At 43.5% G+C, this 19633-nt stretch overlaps 3 protein-coding genes across 6 annotated transcripts in view; 2 read left to right on the forward strand and 1 right to left on the reverse strand.

The window, feature by feature from the left end:
• Positions 1 to 1266: 1266 nt before the first annotated feature.
• Positions 1267 to 5778, forward strand: tmem184c (transmembrane protein 184C). The gene is made up of 11 exons (XM_028978143.1): positions 1267 to 1468; positions 1585 to 1803; positions 1892 to 2022; positions 2107 to 2143; positions 2382 to 2587; positions 3103 to 3177; positions 3299 to 3392; positions 3504 to 3616; positions 3716 to 3815; positions 4242 to 4413; positions 4515 to 5778. Exons 2-11 carry the CDS (start codon positions 1687 to 1689, stop codon positions 4811 to 4813), a joined length of 1344 nt encoding a protein of 447 aa, XP_028833976.1. The 5' UTR covers positions 1267 to 1468; positions 1585 to 1686; the 3' UTR covers positions 4814 to 5778.
• A 19-nt stretch (positions 5779 to 5797) lies between these two features.
• Positions 5798 to 17208, reverse strand: prmt9 (protein arginine methyltransferase 9). 2 transcript variants are annotated; one of them, XM_028978145.1, is made up of 12 exons: positions 16731 to 17208; positions 16503 to 16651; positions 14672 to 14908; positions 14320 to 14487; positions 14016 to 14118; positions 13437 to 13546; positions 12694 to 12886; positions 11851 to 12034; positions 8681 to 9386; positions 8348 to 8501; positions 6962 to 7084; positions 5798 to 6361 (listed from the first exon to the last, which is right to left on the reverse strand). In XM_028978145.1, exons 1-12 carry the CDS (start codon positions 16926 to 16928, stop codon positions 6137 to 6139), a joined length of 2550 nt encoding a protein of 849 aa, XP_028833978.1. In that variant the 5' UTR covers positions 16929 to 17208; the 3' UTR covers positions 5798 to 6136. The 2 variants fall into 2 exon arrangements, with proteins under 2 accessions (XP_028833978.1, XP_028833977.1); XM_028978144.1 differs by having other exon boundaries at positions 5798 to 6412.
• A 1433-nt stretch (positions 17209 to 18641) lies between these two features.
• The window catches only part of arhgap10 (Rho GTPase activating protein 10), a 52251-nt gene continuing 51259 nt past the window's right edge, over positions 18642 to 19633 (forward strand). Inside the window, exon 1 of one of the 3 annotated variants that reach the window (XM_028977495.1) lies at positions 18642 to 19039. In XM_028977495.1, coding sequence (XP_028833328.1) covers positions 18886 to 19039 — 154 coding nt within the window. In that variant the 5' untranslated portion in view covers positions 18642 to 18885. The remainder of the gene's footprint in view (positions 19040 to 19633) is intronic. The other 2 variants (XM_028977494.1, XM_028977496.1) reach the window with 2 other exon arrangements.

Below are 19633 nucleotides of genomic sequence, written 5' to 3' on the forward strand. Positions count from 1 at the left end.
CTTTCGTCATGGAAAAATTACAGCGCTGGAGCTTAATACCCAGACAACTCATGTTCCCGAGAAAGATGCATAAACATTTATGTCGACACGCATTTCAGAAACGTAGCTGCATTACAACCAGTGCATGGGCGCCTTTTTTGCGCACTATACATTTTTTTGCACTAAAAAAAGTGGTCAGTAGGCTAAACATGCTGGCTGTTATGTTCAATATAGTTATTTTGTGTTGACGTCGTATTGATCTTAAGGAAGTATTAAAATATATGTTCATTGAATAACGGTAACACATCGCCTATGAACCAGAAGACCCAGGTTCAAATCCCACTTACTACTATTGTGTCCCTGAACAAGACACTTAACCCTAATTGCTCTGGGGGGGACTGTCCCTGTAACTACTGATTGTAAGTTGCTCTGGATAAGGGCGTAAATGGGGTAAATGTAAATGTAATAAAAATGAATGCAATAAAAAAAAAACAGTAATAACAATTGTGTAATTCAATTGTATTTCTGTGTATTATACAACTTATTATATTTCTATTGCTATTGATACTATTATTTAAGGATTTTATCCTGAATTTTGTTTGTATGTCTGCACTATGCTGACTTGTGTGGTTGGGGGAATGGGGGAGGCGGCTTGCGAAAATAAACTGTCCGTGTCTCACATCTCAGGAATCTTAATTAGAAACATTCAACTGGGGAGTTTTACTCTCTGTCCAAACTATGGCAAAGCAATACATTTTAAACGGAATTAAATTCATTTCGTATTTAGAGGATTTCTTCATTAAATAATTTTGCTGTGCTATAAAATATGACAGAACGAACATACAGAAATGGGAGAACAAAAAAAAACTGCGCACACCGCGAACCTCAGGAACTTAAGTTCCACTGCCACCTTCTGGTAAAAAAAAAATAATAATAATTGTTATGCTTCAAGCTTCATGTGACAATTAATGCATAAATTAAACGAGCATGGGATTTCAGAGAATCTTGTTGTATGCGAATTTCACGGAAAATTGAGACATCTGAGGTTAAATAATGTGACAAAAAAGGCATGCTGGTTTAAAATAGTTTAAAGTACTTTGTTATGTTAATAGCCAGACCTATATGTTTAAACTAACACTAATATGTTAATATGCAGCAGTATTGGGCCGACTGATTGTTGCCTGAAGTTGAATTCTAAGACATAATCACAGAGTGGTGTTTTTTTAAACAGTCCACTTCCTGTTACGTCAGCACGCTTTCCCCGCCCCCGTTTGCGCGCACGACGTCCTGAACGGAAGGCGGAGTTTGGAACGTTAAGAACTACAACAGGAAGTTATGGCTGGCATCGAAACTTGATTTACAGTGAAGACTGGCCGAGTTGTTGACTTCTTGCGGTGTTGTTCTGTAGCTGTGGCTCGTCAGTGGCGACGTGGATGGCCGGCTAGCACATCCTAGCACATATCCCGATCCTATGGAAGCCGCGTGAGAGGTCGGGGTTTGTTTACAATGAATCAGCTGACCAGCTAGCGACCAGCCTAGCACGCTCTGCTAATAGGTTTCCGTAATGAATTCTGTTTGATTCCGAACTTTTGCTCGGCGTTGTAGCGACGTGCTAAGAAGAGTTCGCTCCGTAGGCAGCATGCCGCCCCGCTTCTGAACGGCAGGGGATGATTGAAAGCTAGCCCAGTGTCCAGCACCTTTACAAGCATGCCATGCACGTGTGGGAACTGGAGGCGATGGATCCGGCCGCTGGTGGTGGTCCTGTACATCATGCTGCTGCTGGTTGTCCTGCCCCTCTGCGTGTGGGAGCTGCAGAAGTCCGAGGTTCGTTTGCAGTTCGAACGACGTTCTGTGTCCGCGGTTCGTGTCTGAAAGCAGCCCTCGAATTTCTCCTTGCCCCCCTCAAATTCAGGTCGGCACCCACAACAAAGCATGGTTCATCGCTGGCATTTTCGTGTTCATGACGATACCCATATCATTATGGGGGATCCTGCAGCACTTGGTACACTACACCCAGCCTGAACTGCAGAAACCCATCATCAGGTCAGCTGCTTTCCACAAGGCACTTTAACAAATAGAGGCACGGAGGGTAGACTAACCGCTCTTCTCCCATTTGCTGTATGGCAGGATACTCTGGATGGTTCCTATTTACAGTTTGGACAGCGTGAGTAATGTTTCAGCTTTTTCTTTTTTTTAAATAAAAAAACGATGACATCACTCTGATCTTTTGGCCGCAACTGTTTCAAATGAGATTGACCTTAAGAAGGGCTGTGCTATTCAGAGAACTCTTGGGCTGATTTGATTTAAACTGTGCAAATTGGAAACTTGAGGCTACATTTCAGCGCATGCTGTTTATTTCTGACCCTCACATGCCATCCTTCTCTCTCTAATCCTGCCTCCAGTGGATTGCACTGAAGTATCCCAGCATCGCCATATATGTAGACACGTGCAGGGAGTGCTATGAGGCCTATGTCATCTACAACTTTATGATCTTCCTCCTCAACTATCTTGGAAACCAGTACCCTAGTCTGATACTTATGCTAGAGGTGCAAGAGCAGCAGAAGCACCTGCCACCGCTTTGCTGTTGCCCGCCATGGCCCATGGGAGAGTGAGTGCCTTATCTAAATAGTTTAGCAGTTTACTGTAGTTTATGCCGTGCCAAAACAATTAGGAGAAAATACTGACTGTTAATCTACTCCATCTCCATGCATAGTTACACAGTTGCACAGACAAGAATAGCGTGAATGAATGACTCATTTGCCATTAAGCCCAAACAGTTTTATTAAATAGAATAGAATGCCTTTTATTGTCACTATACGCATGTACAATGAGATTAAAATGCTTGCAAGCTACAAGATGTTTGGTCTTTTCTGATGCCAAAAAGGAATTAGTTGTAGTCAGGCGAGCATGATGACTCTTGTCACATTTAGCTGGCTCTTGGCTGAGCCCAGAAGAATTTTTCAGTGGTTGTGTCATAAAGTTCTTCGTGTTAACCCTGATCTCATATTTTAACAGTCTGTCAATCACAGAAGAGTTAGTTAGGATTAATATGATTCATTTTAAAATGCATGAGAAGAGCATGATGTCCAAGTGGCTCATAGTTAACATCCTTTCTTTCATCAGGGTCCTTCTGCTGAGATGTAAACTGGGAGTGTTACAGTATACTGTGGTAAGGCCTGTAACCACAGTTGTTGCATTGTAAGTCTTTTTTTCCTGAATGTTCTCTGAATATATGTAATATATTACAGATTATAAACCAAGTGAAGAATGACAAAGATTTGAATCACTTATGATGATCTTTGCTGCTTGAACTCTACAGGATTTGCCAGCTTTGTGGGGTCTATGATGAAGGCAATTTCAGCTCAAAGAATGCCTGGACGTATCTTGTCGTTGTGAACAATCTTTCTCAACTTGTGAGCTTTTTTTAATCATTTATTTCTCCTTTGCAAACAGTCGTAAGAAGTCGGATAGCTAGGCTACTGATGTTGCTTATTTGATGTTTGTGCATGTCATTACTCTTTTAGTTTGCCATGTACTGCCTAGTGCTGTTCTACAAAGCTCTTCGAGAGGAGTTGAGCCCCATCAGACCAGTGGGAAAATTCCTTTGTGTCAAATTGGTGGTCTTTGTGTCCTTCTGGTAAGTAGTGTTTTGTGGTACTAAATGATTAGTTTGGCTGCAGTGTTGAAGCAAGATGTTCTTTTAGTTTTAACGTTTTAATTTGTTGCCCTCTCACAGGCAAGCTGTGTTCATTGCTCTCCTGGTAAAGGTGGGAGTCATTTCAGACTCTCACTTATGGGATTGGGACAGCGTGGAAGCAGTAGCCACTGGATTACAGGTGCAAACAAGGAACATCTGAAAAGCATTTCTGCTTTTCATATTGTTGTCCTGGATTGTTTCTTTTTTATTCTTTGTAACATGCATACGAAAGCCCATATACATTACATACATTATATTTATAATCTATTGTTTATTTAATTTTAATACTTTATGCTGTGGTTTTCAAATCTATGTTTGCTGCACTCAGGATGACTAGATGTACATTTACATGCATTTATCAGAAGCCCGTGTCCAGAACAACTTACAATCAGTAGTTACAGGGACAGTACCCCCTTGAGACACTCAGGTAGTAAGTGGGGTTTGAACCTGTGACTGTGGTCTTCTGGTACATAGGCGAGTGTATTAAAATAAGTATACCAAAGCAGAGCTTTACTTCCATTTTTTAATGAATGCTGAGTGAATTCTTGGCCTTCTGTTGCTGCAGGACTTTGTCATCTGTGTTGAAATGTTCCTGGCCGCCATTGCTCACCACTTCAGCTTCACCTACAAGCCTTACATCCAGGAGGCAGAAGAGGGGTCCTGCTTTGACTCCTTTCTTGCCATGTGGGACATTTCAGACATCAGGGCAGACATTTCAGAGCAAGTGCGCAATGTTGGTGAGTGTTCCGACAGTTCAATTAACTACTGTATCAACTTGCTGTTTTTACACAAATGTTGAACAGCAGTCTGTTAACTATATTGCCGGTTTCCTCTTCAGGCAGAACAGTAATGGGCCGACCTCGGAAGATGTATTTTGGTGAGGAGCCAGAAGAGGATGAACACACAGGCCTGCTGTCTGCTGGCTCCCAAGACCCAGTCACAGATTCTTCCTCCACGCCTCCCTCGCCAAAAGGCCACTACCAGGGCCTGGGCCACACAGTCACCCCACACTCTCGCTCTGCCCCAGCGAACCTTGGCACGGTCCCATGGCAAGGCGATGTCGATGACATTACGCCAAGCACTCAAGAAAGAGACCCCAGTGAGCCACACAGCACTGACTACCCTGCTATCATTTAGCCTGGCATCTGTAGTCTAGGTGCTATTGATAACGTGCACAAGGACTAATACACGGTACGGCTGAGAGCCATTAAGGTCTGTAGTTTCTGCAAGCTAAGCAGGTCCAGAATGTATCGGGGTTTGCACTTACATGCCGGTTATGTACTGAGTGGAGTCTTCAGTTATTATAGCTAATGCGTAATCAGCCTGGGTTACTTTTTATACTAAATGCCATGTGGTCAGGTACCAGTGTTTATATCCAGTTTCCATCTACTGACCAACTTAAACATCTTGAGCGAAAGACAAACAAAGCACAGTCAGGTCCCAGTAAAAGGTCCAGAGTCACTAATGGGCCTTTTCCCCTTGTGACAGCTATATGAATGTTTAATACTGCAATGCATTAATTCTTTTCTGATTTTACATGATGCATAATGAGGAAAACTGACATGTGCACTACAAAGATATTCATACCTGCCACTACGTTCATACACACGCTTTCAGAAACAAAATATACTCTCTTAGCACCATTAATATACTTATGCTTACTGCAACGTCTTACATGGACCTCAGCCTTGGTGTTTATTTTCCTGATGACTGTAAAGTACTGATTTATCCATACACTAACCATGTCAACTGGAATAAATCACATTTTTACTTTTGTTACAATGATAGAAGTACCACCTCCTCTTACTGAAAGGTCAGTATTGTTTTAGATGGTTGTCATCATTTTTCCATTTTCAAAATTACACCTAAATTGTTCAGATGATTCATGTTTTTTGTTTTGAAGCATTGCCATAGTGGCATTTATAATCATCGCATCCTCACAGTGAGGATGGTAAGTGAAAGACCAACTTTCGGTTTGTTCTGTGTCTCCCATTCTAATGCAGTACTAATTCTATCTGAAATAAATGTCTGGTGTATGTATGTTCATGTCACATTGCCTTACTGAAGAATGGGTGAATAAAGAGATGAAAATTACAGGGAAATGACAAGGTCTCTGGTTTGTTTATTATTCTCATGAGAAAAATGCTTTTACTGGTCACTACATGTACATAAAACTACATAAATAACATAAAACATCACATTTCAGCAATACATTTTAAAACCAAATTTATTTAATACTGTACTGAATATGTAAATTCACATGTATTAACAATATGGATTTTAACCTAAAATCTTAACTATAAGCAACACTGTTTAACATTATTTTAAAGATGTAATTGAACAGAATTGTTGAATTGTAACATTCACATAACTTACAGACAAGAGCACCATTCTGTGGGGTATGGACCTTTATATGAGTGGTCCCGCAACCGACAGCTTCAAGTGTTTTGGTGGGTGGAGTCACACAGTCCTCTCCAGCATGGCAGAGGTTGCAGCAGTATCCATAGGAACAGGCTCCTCCTCTCTGCTGGCAGAAATGGAGAAACTACTCTTGAGCAACTGGACGTTGAGCCGGACAGTGTCCCCAACTGTGACATGGAGAGGCTCCTGCAGGACGACGGCAGCCTGCTTCCAGTGGGAATCTGGGCTGAAGGTGCTCACGCTCTCCTCTGCATCCAGGTGGATCTGGTACCAGAAGGGGATTGCTGTTACCCTGCCTGATGTGCAGGCCCGTACCTTAGAATATACAGTATAAAAAAAACAGCATTATCTCTGGGTATAAAATTGTCTATAAAACTGAATCCATTCATATCATGCCTCTAAATACCATTGCCAGAGGTATAATTTCTTCAGGCTCTCCATCCACACCGATAATGAAAAAGCAAAAAAAAAAAAAAAAACTGGTGCAAATGTTAACTTGGATGTTTGGATGAACAGAGACCTTGAGAGGCTGTGGATGGGTGAGTTAAAAAGTCCAAAAGCGCATATGTAATTTTTTTCTGGAAAATGTTAACGTGTCAAAAATGAGATAAAGACACTCCACTCTGCATAGTAGCATTGTTTTATTGCACAGATGCATTTTTTGGCATGGTGCTTTCTTCAGTGTGCAGAAGGCACCACGCTGAAATGGTGCGACCTCTTTATCTCGTCTTTATCCCAAAGTGGTTATTCTTTTTATATTTAGAGGGCATCTGGTAGCTCTTTGGCATGCAGCAAATCAAGGAAAAGTGAAAGAGAAATGTTTTGAAAAAAGAATTCTCTATCATTCAGGGTGAAATCACTGACCTTAAGCTCTCTGGCAGTGTAGTTGGTAGCAGCGTTCATCAGGTCCAGAGTGAAGAGCTCCACAGGCTCGCTCAGGTACCTGCACTGCAGAGTAGACAGATCCAGAAAGACGTGGACAGGTACCTACAAAACATTAAGAGGGAGTTAGTAGCCTAGTCGGTAACACACTCCCCTGTGAACCAGGAGACCCAGGTTCAAATCCCACTTACTACCATTGTGTCCCTGAGCAAGACACTTAACCCTAGTTGCTCCAGGGGGGGGGACTGTCCCTGTAACTACTGATATTAATCGCTCTGGATAAGGGCGTCTGATAAATGCTGTAAATGAGTTAACTATTCACATTTACCCAATACTCTGTATTATAAAAAAGGCCACACTATATACACTACAGGAGGGCAGGCTGTGTTGCTATCATCTGAAAGCGCAGGTCACTGTAGAACTGGCAAATGTTTTTTTTTTTTTGTCAAAGTAAATGCTTTAGTCTTTAATGACTGAATTTTGTGGACTGCTGTCTAGAAATCAAGCCACAATCAAGCAAACGACCCACGTGTCCTCTTTTTTTTCCCCACAGAGAACAAAGGGGCTGTCAGCAGCGGGCGCGTTCAGGGGCTCGGGGCTTTTTGATGTGACTGACATAATGCACGCTGATAGATTCAGGTAGAGAGTGTCCTAGGCCATGAGCGGTGACGCTCTCCCTCGCTGACAGCCGGTCGCGTTGGAGAAGTGCCCTCGACTGAGCACTTCAAAGACAACATCTGTTAAAACAAACGGCTGTCCCACGAGTGCCTGTCTGAAATTAGAGCACAAACACGACGCACAAAAACTAAGGGGGGGATGTGGGGGGCTTCAGCTCTTCACAATACAGATGGAGGCCACATAAAAGAGAAAGTCAACTATAAAGGGGAGATAAAAACGGGAGAACACAAATCCATGTGCACCAGTAAAGAAACTTAGTTAAAAGGGGGAAATGAAAAACATTTCTGTAATGAAATTATTTCCTACTGATTAACCTGTAACTTTTCTTACAATATTATATTATAACATGAAGGTGATTAAAATACAAATAGAATTTGTGAAATGTCACCTGAAGTGTTTTGTCTTTATTAATGTGGGATTGCCCCTGTACCCTAAAACAGCACAGCAGAATAAAGGACATTTTATTATTTTTTCCCCTCCACACTGTGACGCATTAGTATTTATCCAACCCGAAAACAAACACCGACTGTTAACACATCCATCAGCATAGGGTTTCCAAAAGCTTAAGAAAATGCCCTGGTAGAACTCTGGAGTACATTGCTGCCACCTGCTGGTGGTACCAACAAACAATTTGAGGGAAATGTATTTTTTAATAATCAAAATAACTGAAAAATAACACTGAATACGTACAGTGAACTGGTTGATGAAGGGTGCAATGTTGAAGCCGAGGGTGGGCTGTCTCCCCTGCACTGCACTCTCCTGCAGCAGCGTCTCGGACTCCACCAGCATCCCGTAAATCACGATGCGCTCTGGGAAAATATGTCCACCATCCTCCAGCAGACTCCTGCCCATTGAAATCACAGCCACAGGCTTCAAAGATCAAACCAATGACCTGTCAGAGCACAACTGCAGGCGCATCCGTTTTAGGCAAATATGCAGATTAAAACATAAATCTGTGTTAAGAAAACAAATGTAATTTAAATGTTTTGACCCAACCCTGGATCAGAGACAGGTGTGCAGTACCTGGCCAGTGTAGCTTTCTCCACAACCTTCTGCCTGATTAGTCCACAGATCTCAACACAGTCCAGAAATATGGCGCTCCACAGTTTCTCAATAGCAGGTCTCTGGAGAACTGCAGAGTCGTCCTCCACGTGACTGAGCCAGAACTCCAGCCTACCTTCAGGAACTCCATTAGCCTCGGCCACAAGGTTGAGGATGGCCTGATGCTGCTCCTTCTCCACGGAGCTGTAAGCCTGGACCTCGCCAGATCCTCCTGGAAGCAGGCCCAGGCGAGCAGCGATGAGCGATAGCACAGAGAAGCCCTCGCTCACGTCCAGCACATAGAATGGCTCGGGAGAGTGATGACCATTGACCTCCGATGCCACAGGATGCTCAGCAACATGCGAGGTTTCCCTCAGCTGCCTCAACAGTCTGCTCATAGCAGAGTGAAACTTGTTATGGTAGACTGTGTTGTTCAGCAGTGCAATCTCAGAGCACTCCAGCATGAAGGCCTGCTGCGGTCGCTCCTGGTCGGTCTGCAGACCAGCGAGGGCGCTGCACAGCTCCACCTCTGGGGTGCCGCTGGAGACAGAGCTCCAGGCATCCCTGTCCCATTCATCCAGATGGAACACGCGGCCCTCCCTCACCACGGCTGTGAGGCACAGGCGCAGATAGGCGTCATTGCAGGACACTTCAACCAGCAGCTCGTCGCCAGGTTTCACCATGCAGCCTACAGGAACACAGACACACAGTTCCTTTACTATTCAGAATGACCTCAGGGACAAACAAAAAGACAGCATGGTTGCACAGTGGTCAGCGCTGTGGTTTCGAACCAGGGGTTTGAATCTGGGTGCCAGCCTTGCGTGTGTGGAATTTGCATGCAAACTAGGTGAACAAGTGGCACTAGGTGGCCGTAGGTGGGTGTGACTGAATGGCGTTTCCATCCAATGGCATTATTGGAAAAAAACAAACACTATGACATAATGTGTGTCTGGTGTGGTAGTGGACAGGATGATTTTATGAGATGATTTTAACAGAGCCTGTGCTTGTGATGCCCTCTGACTGCAAAGAAACAGGGAACCGAGGAGGGGGAAGGAGACTCCATCTTGCACTGTGTTGGCAGATTGAGGTGGTTTTTAAATATGATACTTCCAGAAAAAACTGAGGATGGTACGCATTGTGGCCTCACACCTGCAGGGTCATGTGTTTGATTCTTGGCTCTGGCTTTGTGCATGTTGAGTTTGCATACCAATGCAAAACTGGAGGGTGACACAAGTCCCATCCTATGGAGCTCGGTATCTACAACTTTTTTTGAAATCATGAAAGTGAAAAGTGGATCTGGCGTGCGAACAAGATGCTTTGCGATCTCCAAACAGACACAAGGAGTGAGGCAGGAAAGGGTGGGAGAGAAAAATAGGGAAAAGAGGAGGGCAATTGAGACGCAAATGAGATCTCAAAGCCGACTCCTGCAGGAGTGGAACATCTGTTCACATCCTGCACAGGAGTCTGTGTGTCTTCAGAGTGCCGGCGTTTGGGGAAAATGCATATTTATGCTGCATAAGAATTTCATGAGTGCTAAAGAGTGTCACCGGTGACGATGGTGCACATGTCAGCACGGTGACAGGGAAAACTGGTGTCAGTGATGATACGGGGTGGGGAGGGGAAATGGGGGCTTGTGGATGTTCCCTTGGCGATGCCCATCAAACAGGGACAGGAGACCGGAAAATCCAATCAAAGACTTTATCATGATACTCACCTTCCACTTCCTCACCTTCAGGTGTTAACACAGCAAACTTGCATTATTATTTGGCCAATAAAAAAAGGATCGGAATTTGGAGAAATTAATTAAAAAGACATATTAAAAAAAAAAACTGGACACTTTAGATTTAGCCAGCTGGTTAATTCATACTCTTATCATATAATAAACCCAACCAACTAGCACTGAACCTCACAGCAAAATCACATTCCTTCCCCAAATTCATATTTGGAAAGTACGAACAGTTTAAATTAGGATATGTTGGTAATAAATTGAATGTCACAGTTTTAACACAACTAGGCATTTTCTGTTGCACGGCCATCCTATCAGCAGAAACGCACACAGCGCCATCCTCTGATGCAAGACATTGTCTTCTTGATTTTTCAGGGGCTTAAGGTTCTTAAAAATCCATCTATCCATCCCTGTTTATATTATAATAATTGAATATTGAAATATAACATAACTGAATAGTGTTTGCATTACTAAACATATGCCAATTGTTTATATTTGTTCTTCTCATGCACCCAAATTTGGGATTAAATCTAGAGAATGCGGTGACAATATTTTGGTTTTTAAATTGGGTCAAGTTACCATGATTATTTCACAGATTAAGGCTCTCCTTGCCCGGCATTCAAGTTTAGGTGGACGTTCATGCAACGTATGGTTGCAATTTGACAAAATGTGTAAAATTCCGAATGGTGTGGATACTTATTCAAGAGACTGTAAAAACAAGTTACATCGACTATGAGCAGATCAGAGCAGACCACACAAATGTTCTAACTTACTTTCCTTACTGCTTACAGATTATCCTATCCAACTAGAAAAGTGCATTATAAAAACCTCCTTACTGTGTAGCACTGTTCACAGCAACAGTTCCAAAAATAGTGCCCTAAACCTTAAGTGAAGTGATTGTCACTTGTGATACACAGCAGTACAGCCCACGATGCACACAGTGAAATTTGTCCTCTGCATTTAACCCATCACCCTGAGTGAGCAGTGGGCAGCCATGACAGGCGCCCGGGGAGCAGTGTGTGGGGACGGTGCTTTGCTCAGTGGCACCTCAGTGGCACCTTGGCGGATCGGGATTCGAACCGGCAATCTTCTGATTACGGGGCAGCTTCCTTAATCGCTAGGCCACCACTGCCCCTGTGACAAACCTGATGACAAAATGCTCATTCGTAGAAGCAAGATACTCCATGCCATCCTCTTGTGGCTCCCTCTTATTGATATCCACCAAGTTCCATTGGCTTATGTTAACTGAGATGGCTTGCAAAATAATAACAGAAGCATTGGTTGCCTGACAACATACATAACCGATCCATTAAAACTAGAGTACTTAAGATTTACTAAACAAACAGAAGATCACCTAAAAAGCTTCTGTAGCACATAAAGAATTATACAAGGGGTGTTGCGTGTTCAGTGTGTAGTCAGTGCTCACTCTCTGGGCTTTGGATGGGGTAGATGGCTTGTTCCCAGCAGGTATCCTCCTGTGGGCCAGTGGACAGACTGTTCTCCTCATCCAGTTGCAGCTGGAACCACACAGCCAGTGCGTCCAACACTCCCTCTTTGATCACACCCAGGTGCAGCCGACCCACCTCTTTGGAGTATAGACCTTCCAGCTCCTGTTGAGAGCAAATGTCATAAACATTGCAAATTCTGTTTCGGTTTCCGGTAAATTAGGCGTTTACTGTCTGTTCATTGCTTAAGAGACACCAATGTCAACACCTTGGTCAGAAAAGGAAGGTCACTGAAGTCACTGCAAGTAGTGAAGTGAAGTGATTGTCATTGTGATACACAATGGCTTATTAGTGCCACTCCAGAAAAAGTTACAAATGTGTTTGTGATGCATAGAAATGGGATGGTGAGGTGATGGCGACGTTGCTTGGTGATTTTCTGACGGCAGAATAAAAATTATAGTTAAAACGTAGTGTTGGTAGTGACTGCCTGATCTGAGTACAGCCTCGCTCCAGGTAGGAGCTCGGCCTCGTCAGCACAGATGAAATATTGCACAGATGAAAAATCCAACTATAGAAAATATAATAATATAGAAAAATGCATTGAGATATCAAATCGAATCATGAGACCAGTAAAGGTGGTCTCTAATCAACATAACTGCATTTTTTTCCCATTATAATTAGATACTTTCCTAGCTAATTATTTATTATTATCGATTCATTTTATTTATTTTAAATTCAATGCGACATTTTGACATTATGAGACAACAGTGGCATCATGTAAACAAACATGAATTAATATAAGGCTGAAGGGTTAAAATTGGTACCTGTGGGTTGTTAAAGTCAATGTCCAGCACTCTGAAGGGGCTGGTGAGGGGGGTGTAGCCTCCAGGAAGGCGACTCAGTCGTTCTGTGGTGTAAGGCTCTGTGTTGTCATCTGCATCGGGAGAGCAGCTCACAGGGCTGTGAATCTCCCCAACCGGACCCAGCATCAAACCACCGACCTCAGGCACACACAGTCTATAAGTGCAAACACAATTCATTTTTGCTGTAGACTTCTGTAGAACTTACATTTCTGGCATTTATCAGATGCCTTTATCATGAGAGATTTACAATCAGTAGTTACAGGGACAGTCCCCCTTGAGACACTAAGGTTAAGTGTCTTGCTCAGGGACACAATGGCAGTAAGTGGGGTTTGAACCTGTGACTGTTCATAGGCGAGTGTGTTACCCTCTAGGCTACTGATTTTCAAAAGTGTACTTACAACCTCCAGCAACAACAACAAAAAAATTATATTTAAGTGAAAGTGAATGTTTTTGTCATTATGATACACAGCAAGCACAGCACCTGGTATCCTGTGCTTTTAACCATCATCTTTGGTGAGCAGTGGGTAGCTATGAAATGCACCCGGGGAGCAGCGTGTGGGGACGGGGACCTCATTGGCACCTTGACGGTTCAGGGTTTTAGCCCGCAACATTAGTAGCAAGGCCAGCGCTGCCACGGCTTATACAGTACGTGTGTGTGTTTATACATGTTTTACATTTCTGTGAGCAGACTCCAGTTCATGTACCTGTGGTGTCGCCGGATCTCCTGGCATTCCACTGCCATCCCAAAGACGGTGGCTCCAGCTGGAATTACACGACCTGTCTGCGATGGGCCTGAGGATGGATCCTGCAAATTCTACAGCAGCAACACACAATGGCATTTATTTATGTACATTAGAGGACATTGCAATATAACAGCACTGGTGACTCTGACTTACAACTTGCATAATACAGGAAAGATAAAAATCACATTTAAAAAAAAATATATTAAAAAAAATCACATACAGCATCCACAAGGTGGCACTGCTACACAGTTCAAACTTACAAGCTGCCGTGGAATGGTTTACTAAATGGACAGGCATTAAAAATACTTGCTTTAAAAAACAAGAACAATTAAAAAACTAATTACAAGTAAACATATATAAGAGATAACAGGACTAATAAGAGTTAGGACTAATAACCGGAATGCCCGTTAGGTAGAAGCACTTCCTGAAACTCCCTGTTTGAGGTTATGGCAACTATCTTTCGAAAAGAGTTTTAATTTTAATTATAACATTTTTTGCATTTACAGAATAATATTAAAATAACCTCCAGATAGGCTTTACCTGAGGAGGCAGAAGAAGGTTGTTCCAGGCGTGGATTAAACTCTCAATGATGCCTTCACCAAACAGACCAGCATCGACTGTCTCAGTCACCACCAGAGACACCCTATCAAAGTGGAACAACAAAATCAAAGACACGGTACACGAATCCCTGAATGACACAAACAGACACAATGTTCTATGGAAAAGGAGTTGTGATGGACGGGTTACTAGTGCTAGCTTGGCACTAGTAACCATATACAGCATATTACATACTAATTACATGTACTAGCTGCTCTGCTCAAAATAGTTATGTGGGGAAACTCGCCTGTGGGGAATGTCTTTAGGAATCTCCATTTCCAGGGATTTCAAATGCAGAATCTTGATGCTGCCCTCCATGCTGTTGGCAGCCACCACCTCACAGGCGAGTTCATACATGGTCCTAGAGAGCTCACAGGCGTACACCTCAGTGGCTCCGGCCTTCTTAGCACACATCCTATACATGACAGACACACGCAGAACATACATAACATTGCTGAACTAAACATTCAAGTGCAGTGCGCATGTTCCAGACACTAAACAAATTGGTCTTTACTGCATTTACAGAACAGGTCCAAACTATGTGCCACACGATGTATACACAACTATTAAAAATATACTCTCACACAGGCAATGCTTACCCAAGGATGCCGGTGCCAGTGCCAATGTCAAGTACAGTGTTGCAGCCTTCTCGCACCGCCTTCTGGATGGCCAGCTGGTACTTGTGGTTGCGGCCATGGTCGTTCAGCATTAGAAAGTGCCAGCGCTCCACCAGCCAGTTGGCCACTCGGTAGAAGTTCTCTTTGGCCTCTGGGAAGTCTGGCCTCAGCTTTAGAGCCTTGTGAAAGTGGCCAGCAGCTTCATCTCTAAAGCCCATCCTGAGATCAAATGTCAACAAACCATTCATTATAGGTCCCGGAACAGGAGGCTATTCGTACCAAACCATCACGGTACCAAAAGACTGAGTGACTCAATGCAGAGCCAACTTGACATGCCTGAGTTTCATACCTGAAAGGACTACAGAGGACTACAGAGGCAGGACTACAGAGCTTTAACACTGCGGTAACGGTGGTGGAATGATGTGACCGACGTTCCTTGTATTAAAGAATGACTGTGGTGTTGCTTATCAAATTGCTCCGGTTTGTTTCCATATGCAAAGATCATAGTCGTCATCTATATCCAAAATACATTTCTTAAGAAATTTGTTGTTGAAATTTCATGTTGTTGTTGGTCTTGTCTTGTGTGTCCTGTTTGAAACATCCAAAATATCCACTTACAAGAATCCTATATGATGTTGTCCAGTAATGTCCTGTTTATTGTACAGAAAAGGTTTTACTTTTCTCTTAGAGATCTGTATAGTATTTAAGCTTTAGGTTTAGTTAGTATAGTTTAGATTAGTGTGTATATACATATACAATTTTCTGTCTTTTATGATTGCACTATGGGGGGTCTGTGTGAAACATTATTTCAATACACAGTATACAGTGTATACTGTTGTACTGACAATAAACCAATCTTGAATGTCCTGTTCAGAAAACTATTTTCAAAATGAAGTCCAACGACTGGCTGTCACACACTTGCATATGTCTCTTTTCTTTTACTCCTACTGGACCACAGACATAGTTCAAACCAAAATGACTTCAAAACTAAGGTATGTAGCGGAATGTGAATTTCGCTACTAAGGTACGTAGTGAAATGTGAATTTTGTGTGGCATTACACCTCTACTATGGTCTGAAAATTGAGTCATGGCAACTGGACTTTCTTTCTTTAATGTAGAGATGTTTCATTCTGCATCCACAGAACTTTGTCATTCTGATTCACCTGGATGACTGAGAATCTTCACAGACACACTACTATGGTCATGAGACTGTGGAAATCTGTGCCCAGTTAATCACAAGGGCCATCAGTCAGTTCAGCCAATGACGTTGTGGCAACTTCACAGACAGTGTTCAGCGTAGGCATCTCAGGATCTTCCATGCAAACTTGGCTTTCTACAGAGGGTCTTTGTGGAATTCAAATGGACCCAAATACTGGAAAAGCAGCAGAGAGCATCATTCCCCCTTTAACATGCTTTCATCAGATTATGGCCATGAACGATATATATCGTCCGTATGGAGAATTTTATACCAAAACATTCAAAATGATTTAATAATTTCCCTATCCTCCTATCGCTCCATGAGTTGTTATGGATTTCCGCCAGATTATATGGTTTTCTACCACTGCACAAAGGCATGCACTCCATGTGGATTGCCCATTGGTTTAAGCCTGTGAATGGTGAGGATGGTGTGCGATGAGCTGAATCCCTACCCTGTGCCCAGTCTCCCAGGATCTGGATTTGATGCTTATGAACAGTGAGTGTGGGAAAATGGGAATAAATTATTATAACTTGCATGACTGCACTGAATCCAAGCAACCATTCCTTATTAAAGCATAAGCATAACTGCACAATTCTATGAAGACGCATTCATCACCTGAAGAGGTGCTCTCCCATGCTGTTCACGATCACCTCATCCGTAGGGAACAGCTCCATGGCCTGCTCATAGCAGCCGAACAGGTCCTGAATGCGACCCAGGGAATCGAGCTCCTCAGCCCATTTGAACAGGGTGAACCTGAAGGACTCCTGGAAGGGTGGGAACGCAGTGCAGGGCCAATTAAACCAGTGAACTGGCGGTGAACGGGTCGGTGCAAAACCCACTGACCTTGGCGACGTCTTTCAGCACCGGCGCGACGTTGAGAACCAGCAGGTAGTGCACGAAAGCGGTGCCGTAGTCTTGATTGACGAGGCACTGCTGGGCGCTCTCTAGAGAGCGCGACACCAGCTCGTTCCGGGCCGGATCTTCCCTCGGAGCCCGCCGGTTCCGTCTGGAGCGCTTCGGACGAGTCGTTGCGTTGGGCATCACGCCAGGAATCCTCTACAACACCGACAAGGCACGGACTCTGACGTCTTTCTTTATAACATTCTAAGCACGAAGAGCGTGTGCGAATGGAATATTCGGCGGGCAAAGGCTGTAGCACGCCTAACGTGTTGAACGAGACGCGGAACTAGGTCCTGTTCTGCACAAACACAATAATGCCGCGCATTAGTGCGCACGGTGGCATTGCTCTGCGGCACGATGGTCTACAGACGACGATCCATTCACGGAGACGACGCACACACGCGTTTTCAAGAAAGCGCCGCCTGTCCGCAATGTAAACAAGGCCGTCTGGAAACAGGGATTTCCGACAACAAAGGTTCCGCGCGGTGCCATATAAAAAACTAGTCGACGTTCTACACATTAACCAGCGCTGCCAGATAATGCCGGGCTCATAAAGTCAGAGATACAGTTCAATTTTAATACTAATAGTGTTTTTATGTAGATCATTTAACAAAATATAGAAAGTCAGGCCTTTTCTTTCCACCAGATTATGGCTGACAACAAACGTGTATATGATACCCCATATTAAGATGATTCAATCTTTTATTTTTCACATTTCACATTAATTAACAGAAATGAAAGTGCAAGTTTATGTATTGAAAAGGTTAGACGGTCCTTTCAACTGCAAAGAGCACTGTGGTTGTTTCAGGTTTCCTCAATAACAATGCAACATTATGACTGGCAATGTAAAGTAAAATATTCCATACTGACATTACAAGGGGGAAAAAAAGTCAGTGTAAGTCAAAGTAAAGCTTATTGTATCATCTTAAATGCATTATACACTAGAAAGAAGACAACAATTAAAATGTAAAATAAAAAATAAAATAAAATAAAATCTACAAAAGATTAATAAAATCATAATTTTACAATTTTTAATTTGTTTAGTCTGTTTGAAATGGTCATGCGATGACAATAAAGCTCAATTTCAATTTCAATTTACAGTACAGGTCAAAAGTTTGGACACACCTTTTCATTCAATCTGTTTTCTTTATTTTTATGACAATTTAGATTGGTAGATTCTCACTGAAGGCATCAAAACTATGAATGAACACATGTGGAATTATGTACTTCACAAAAAAAGGTGAAATAACTGAAAACATGTTTTATATTCTAGTTTCTTCTAAATAGCCGCCCTTTGCTCTGATTACTGCTTTGCACACTCTCTCGATGAGCTTCAAGAGGTCGTCACCTGAAATGCTTTTCCAACAGTCTTGAAGGAGTTCCCAGAGGTGTTTAGCACTTGTTGGTCCCTTTGCCTTCACTCTGCGGTCCAACTCACCCCAAACCATCTCGATTGGGTTCAGGTCCGGTGACTGTGGAGGCCACGGCTCCACTTTTTGTTAAGTACGTAACTCCACATGTGTTCATTCATAGTTTTGATGCCTTCAGTGAGAATCTACCAACGTAAATAGTCATGAAAATAAAGAAAACACATTGAGTTAGAAGGTGTGTCCAAACTTTTGGCCTGTACTGTAGCTGAGATGACATTACAGTTTACTGTGTCTCTGCATAGGGGTGCAGACCCCACAGCTCAGCGGTCCACAACTTCTGGACCATTTCACATCGAACGCTCACCAGTTGGTGTCATTCAACGTCCTGGTCTCGGCTGCGGCGGCGGCGTCGGTGCGCGGACGTCATCACGTCAATCCCGACCGGGCAGGGTGTCGCGCGCACTGGACGGCCGCGCGCGCGGGCTGAGGGAGGTCGGGTCCTGCCGCGGCTCCTTCTGCTTTTTAGCGCTCTTTTCTTTTCTTTTTTTTTTTATTTTTGGCCGCGTTTATTTTTAACCCGCGCGCGGCGCTTTTACTCGGGGAAAGACGCGACAGCGGGACTCGTCCGGCCGAGCGCTCGCCCTCTGGCCCGGGGAACACCCAGCGGAGGCTCGCCAGCTAACTTTCCCCCCGGCATAAGCGGACACCGTCCCGGGAGCTCCGCAGCCATGGGCTTACACCCGCTGGAGTTCAGCGAGAGCTACCTGGACAGCCCGTCCTTCCGCGAGAAAGTCAAGGCGCACGAAGCGGAGCTGGACAAAACCAACCGGTTCATCAAAGAGCTGTACAAAGACGGCAAGAACCTCATCAACGCCACCAAACGTAAGAGTCGTTTTCTTCACCATGCAGCAGCGGACGGGTCGGTAAACCGGGCTGAAGCGGGCGCTGGAGGTGTGTGGCGCTCCGAGAGGAGCCCGCACTTCTGGGCCCGGGTTACTTTTTTACCTCTCGACTTTGGACGGACCAACTACTACTACTTTCGGAGAAATTGCCTCGTGTGTAAACGGAATGGACAACTTCTGGTTGGGGGAGAAAAGATAAAGTATCTATCTATCTATCTATCTATCTATCTATCTATCTCTATATATATATATATATATATATATCAGATAGGTGGAAAAAAAGACGCCTCTGGCCTCATTCATTCAGCCTGACCTCATTCATACCTTTGAAAATGAGCTTTAAAAAAAAAAAAAAAAGGATGTCTGGTCCATCAAACTGCCATTTTGGAGTTTAAGGAACTCCTTTTGGAGTTCTCTATTTGGGAAGAGCTGTGTGATTTTTGTCCGTACGTGGCTTTCTTGTCGTTTTCTGGGCTCTTTCTCCTTCCACCTCCTCCCTTTTTTTCTCTGTTGCCGCCGCCGCAGCTTGATTGGCTGGAGGGGATCATCCTGCGAAACGTCGCTCTGTTTGTTT

The sequence above is a fragment of the Denticeps clupeoides genome, chromosome 4 (genome assembly GCF_900700375.1).
Source record: "Denticeps clupeoides chromosome 4, fDenClu1.1, whole genome shotgun sequence".
Taxonomy (NCBI): domain Eukaryota; kingdom Metazoa; phylum Chordata; class Actinopteri; order Clupeiformes; family Denticipitidae; genus Denticeps; species Denticeps clupeoides.

What these genes read in the sequence shown, in the direction of transcription:
- tmem184c (XM_028978143.1), top strand. Translation starts at nt 1,687, where the DNA reads ATGCCATGCACGTGTGGGAACTGGAGGCGATGGATCCGGCCGCTGGTG. An exon ending in GTGGTCTTTGTGTCCTTCTG is followed by an intron (nt 3,617 to 3,715) that starts GTAAGTAGTGTT and finishes GCCCTCTCACAG; the next exon opens with GCAAGCTGTGTTCATTGCTC. An exon ending in CAGTAGCCACTGGATTACAG is followed by an intron (nt 3,816 to 4,241) that starts GTGCAAACAAGG and finishes CTGTTGCTGCAG; the next exon opens with GACTTTGTCATCTGTGTTGA.
- prmt9 (XM_028978144.1), bottom strand. Translation starts at nt 16,928, where the DNA reads ATGCCCAACGCAACGACTCGTCCGAAGCGCTCCAGACGGAACCGGCGG. An exon ending in GAGAAAGCTACACTGGCCAG is followed by an intron (nt 8,502 to 8,680) that starts GTACTGCACACC and finishes TTCAATGGGCAG; the next exon opens with GAGTCTGCTGGAGGATGGTG. An exon ending in CCTTCATCAACCAGTTCACT is followed by an intron (nt 7,085 to 8,347) that starts GTACGTATTCAG and finishes AATGTTTTGTAG; the next exon opens with GTACCTGTCCACGTCTTTCT.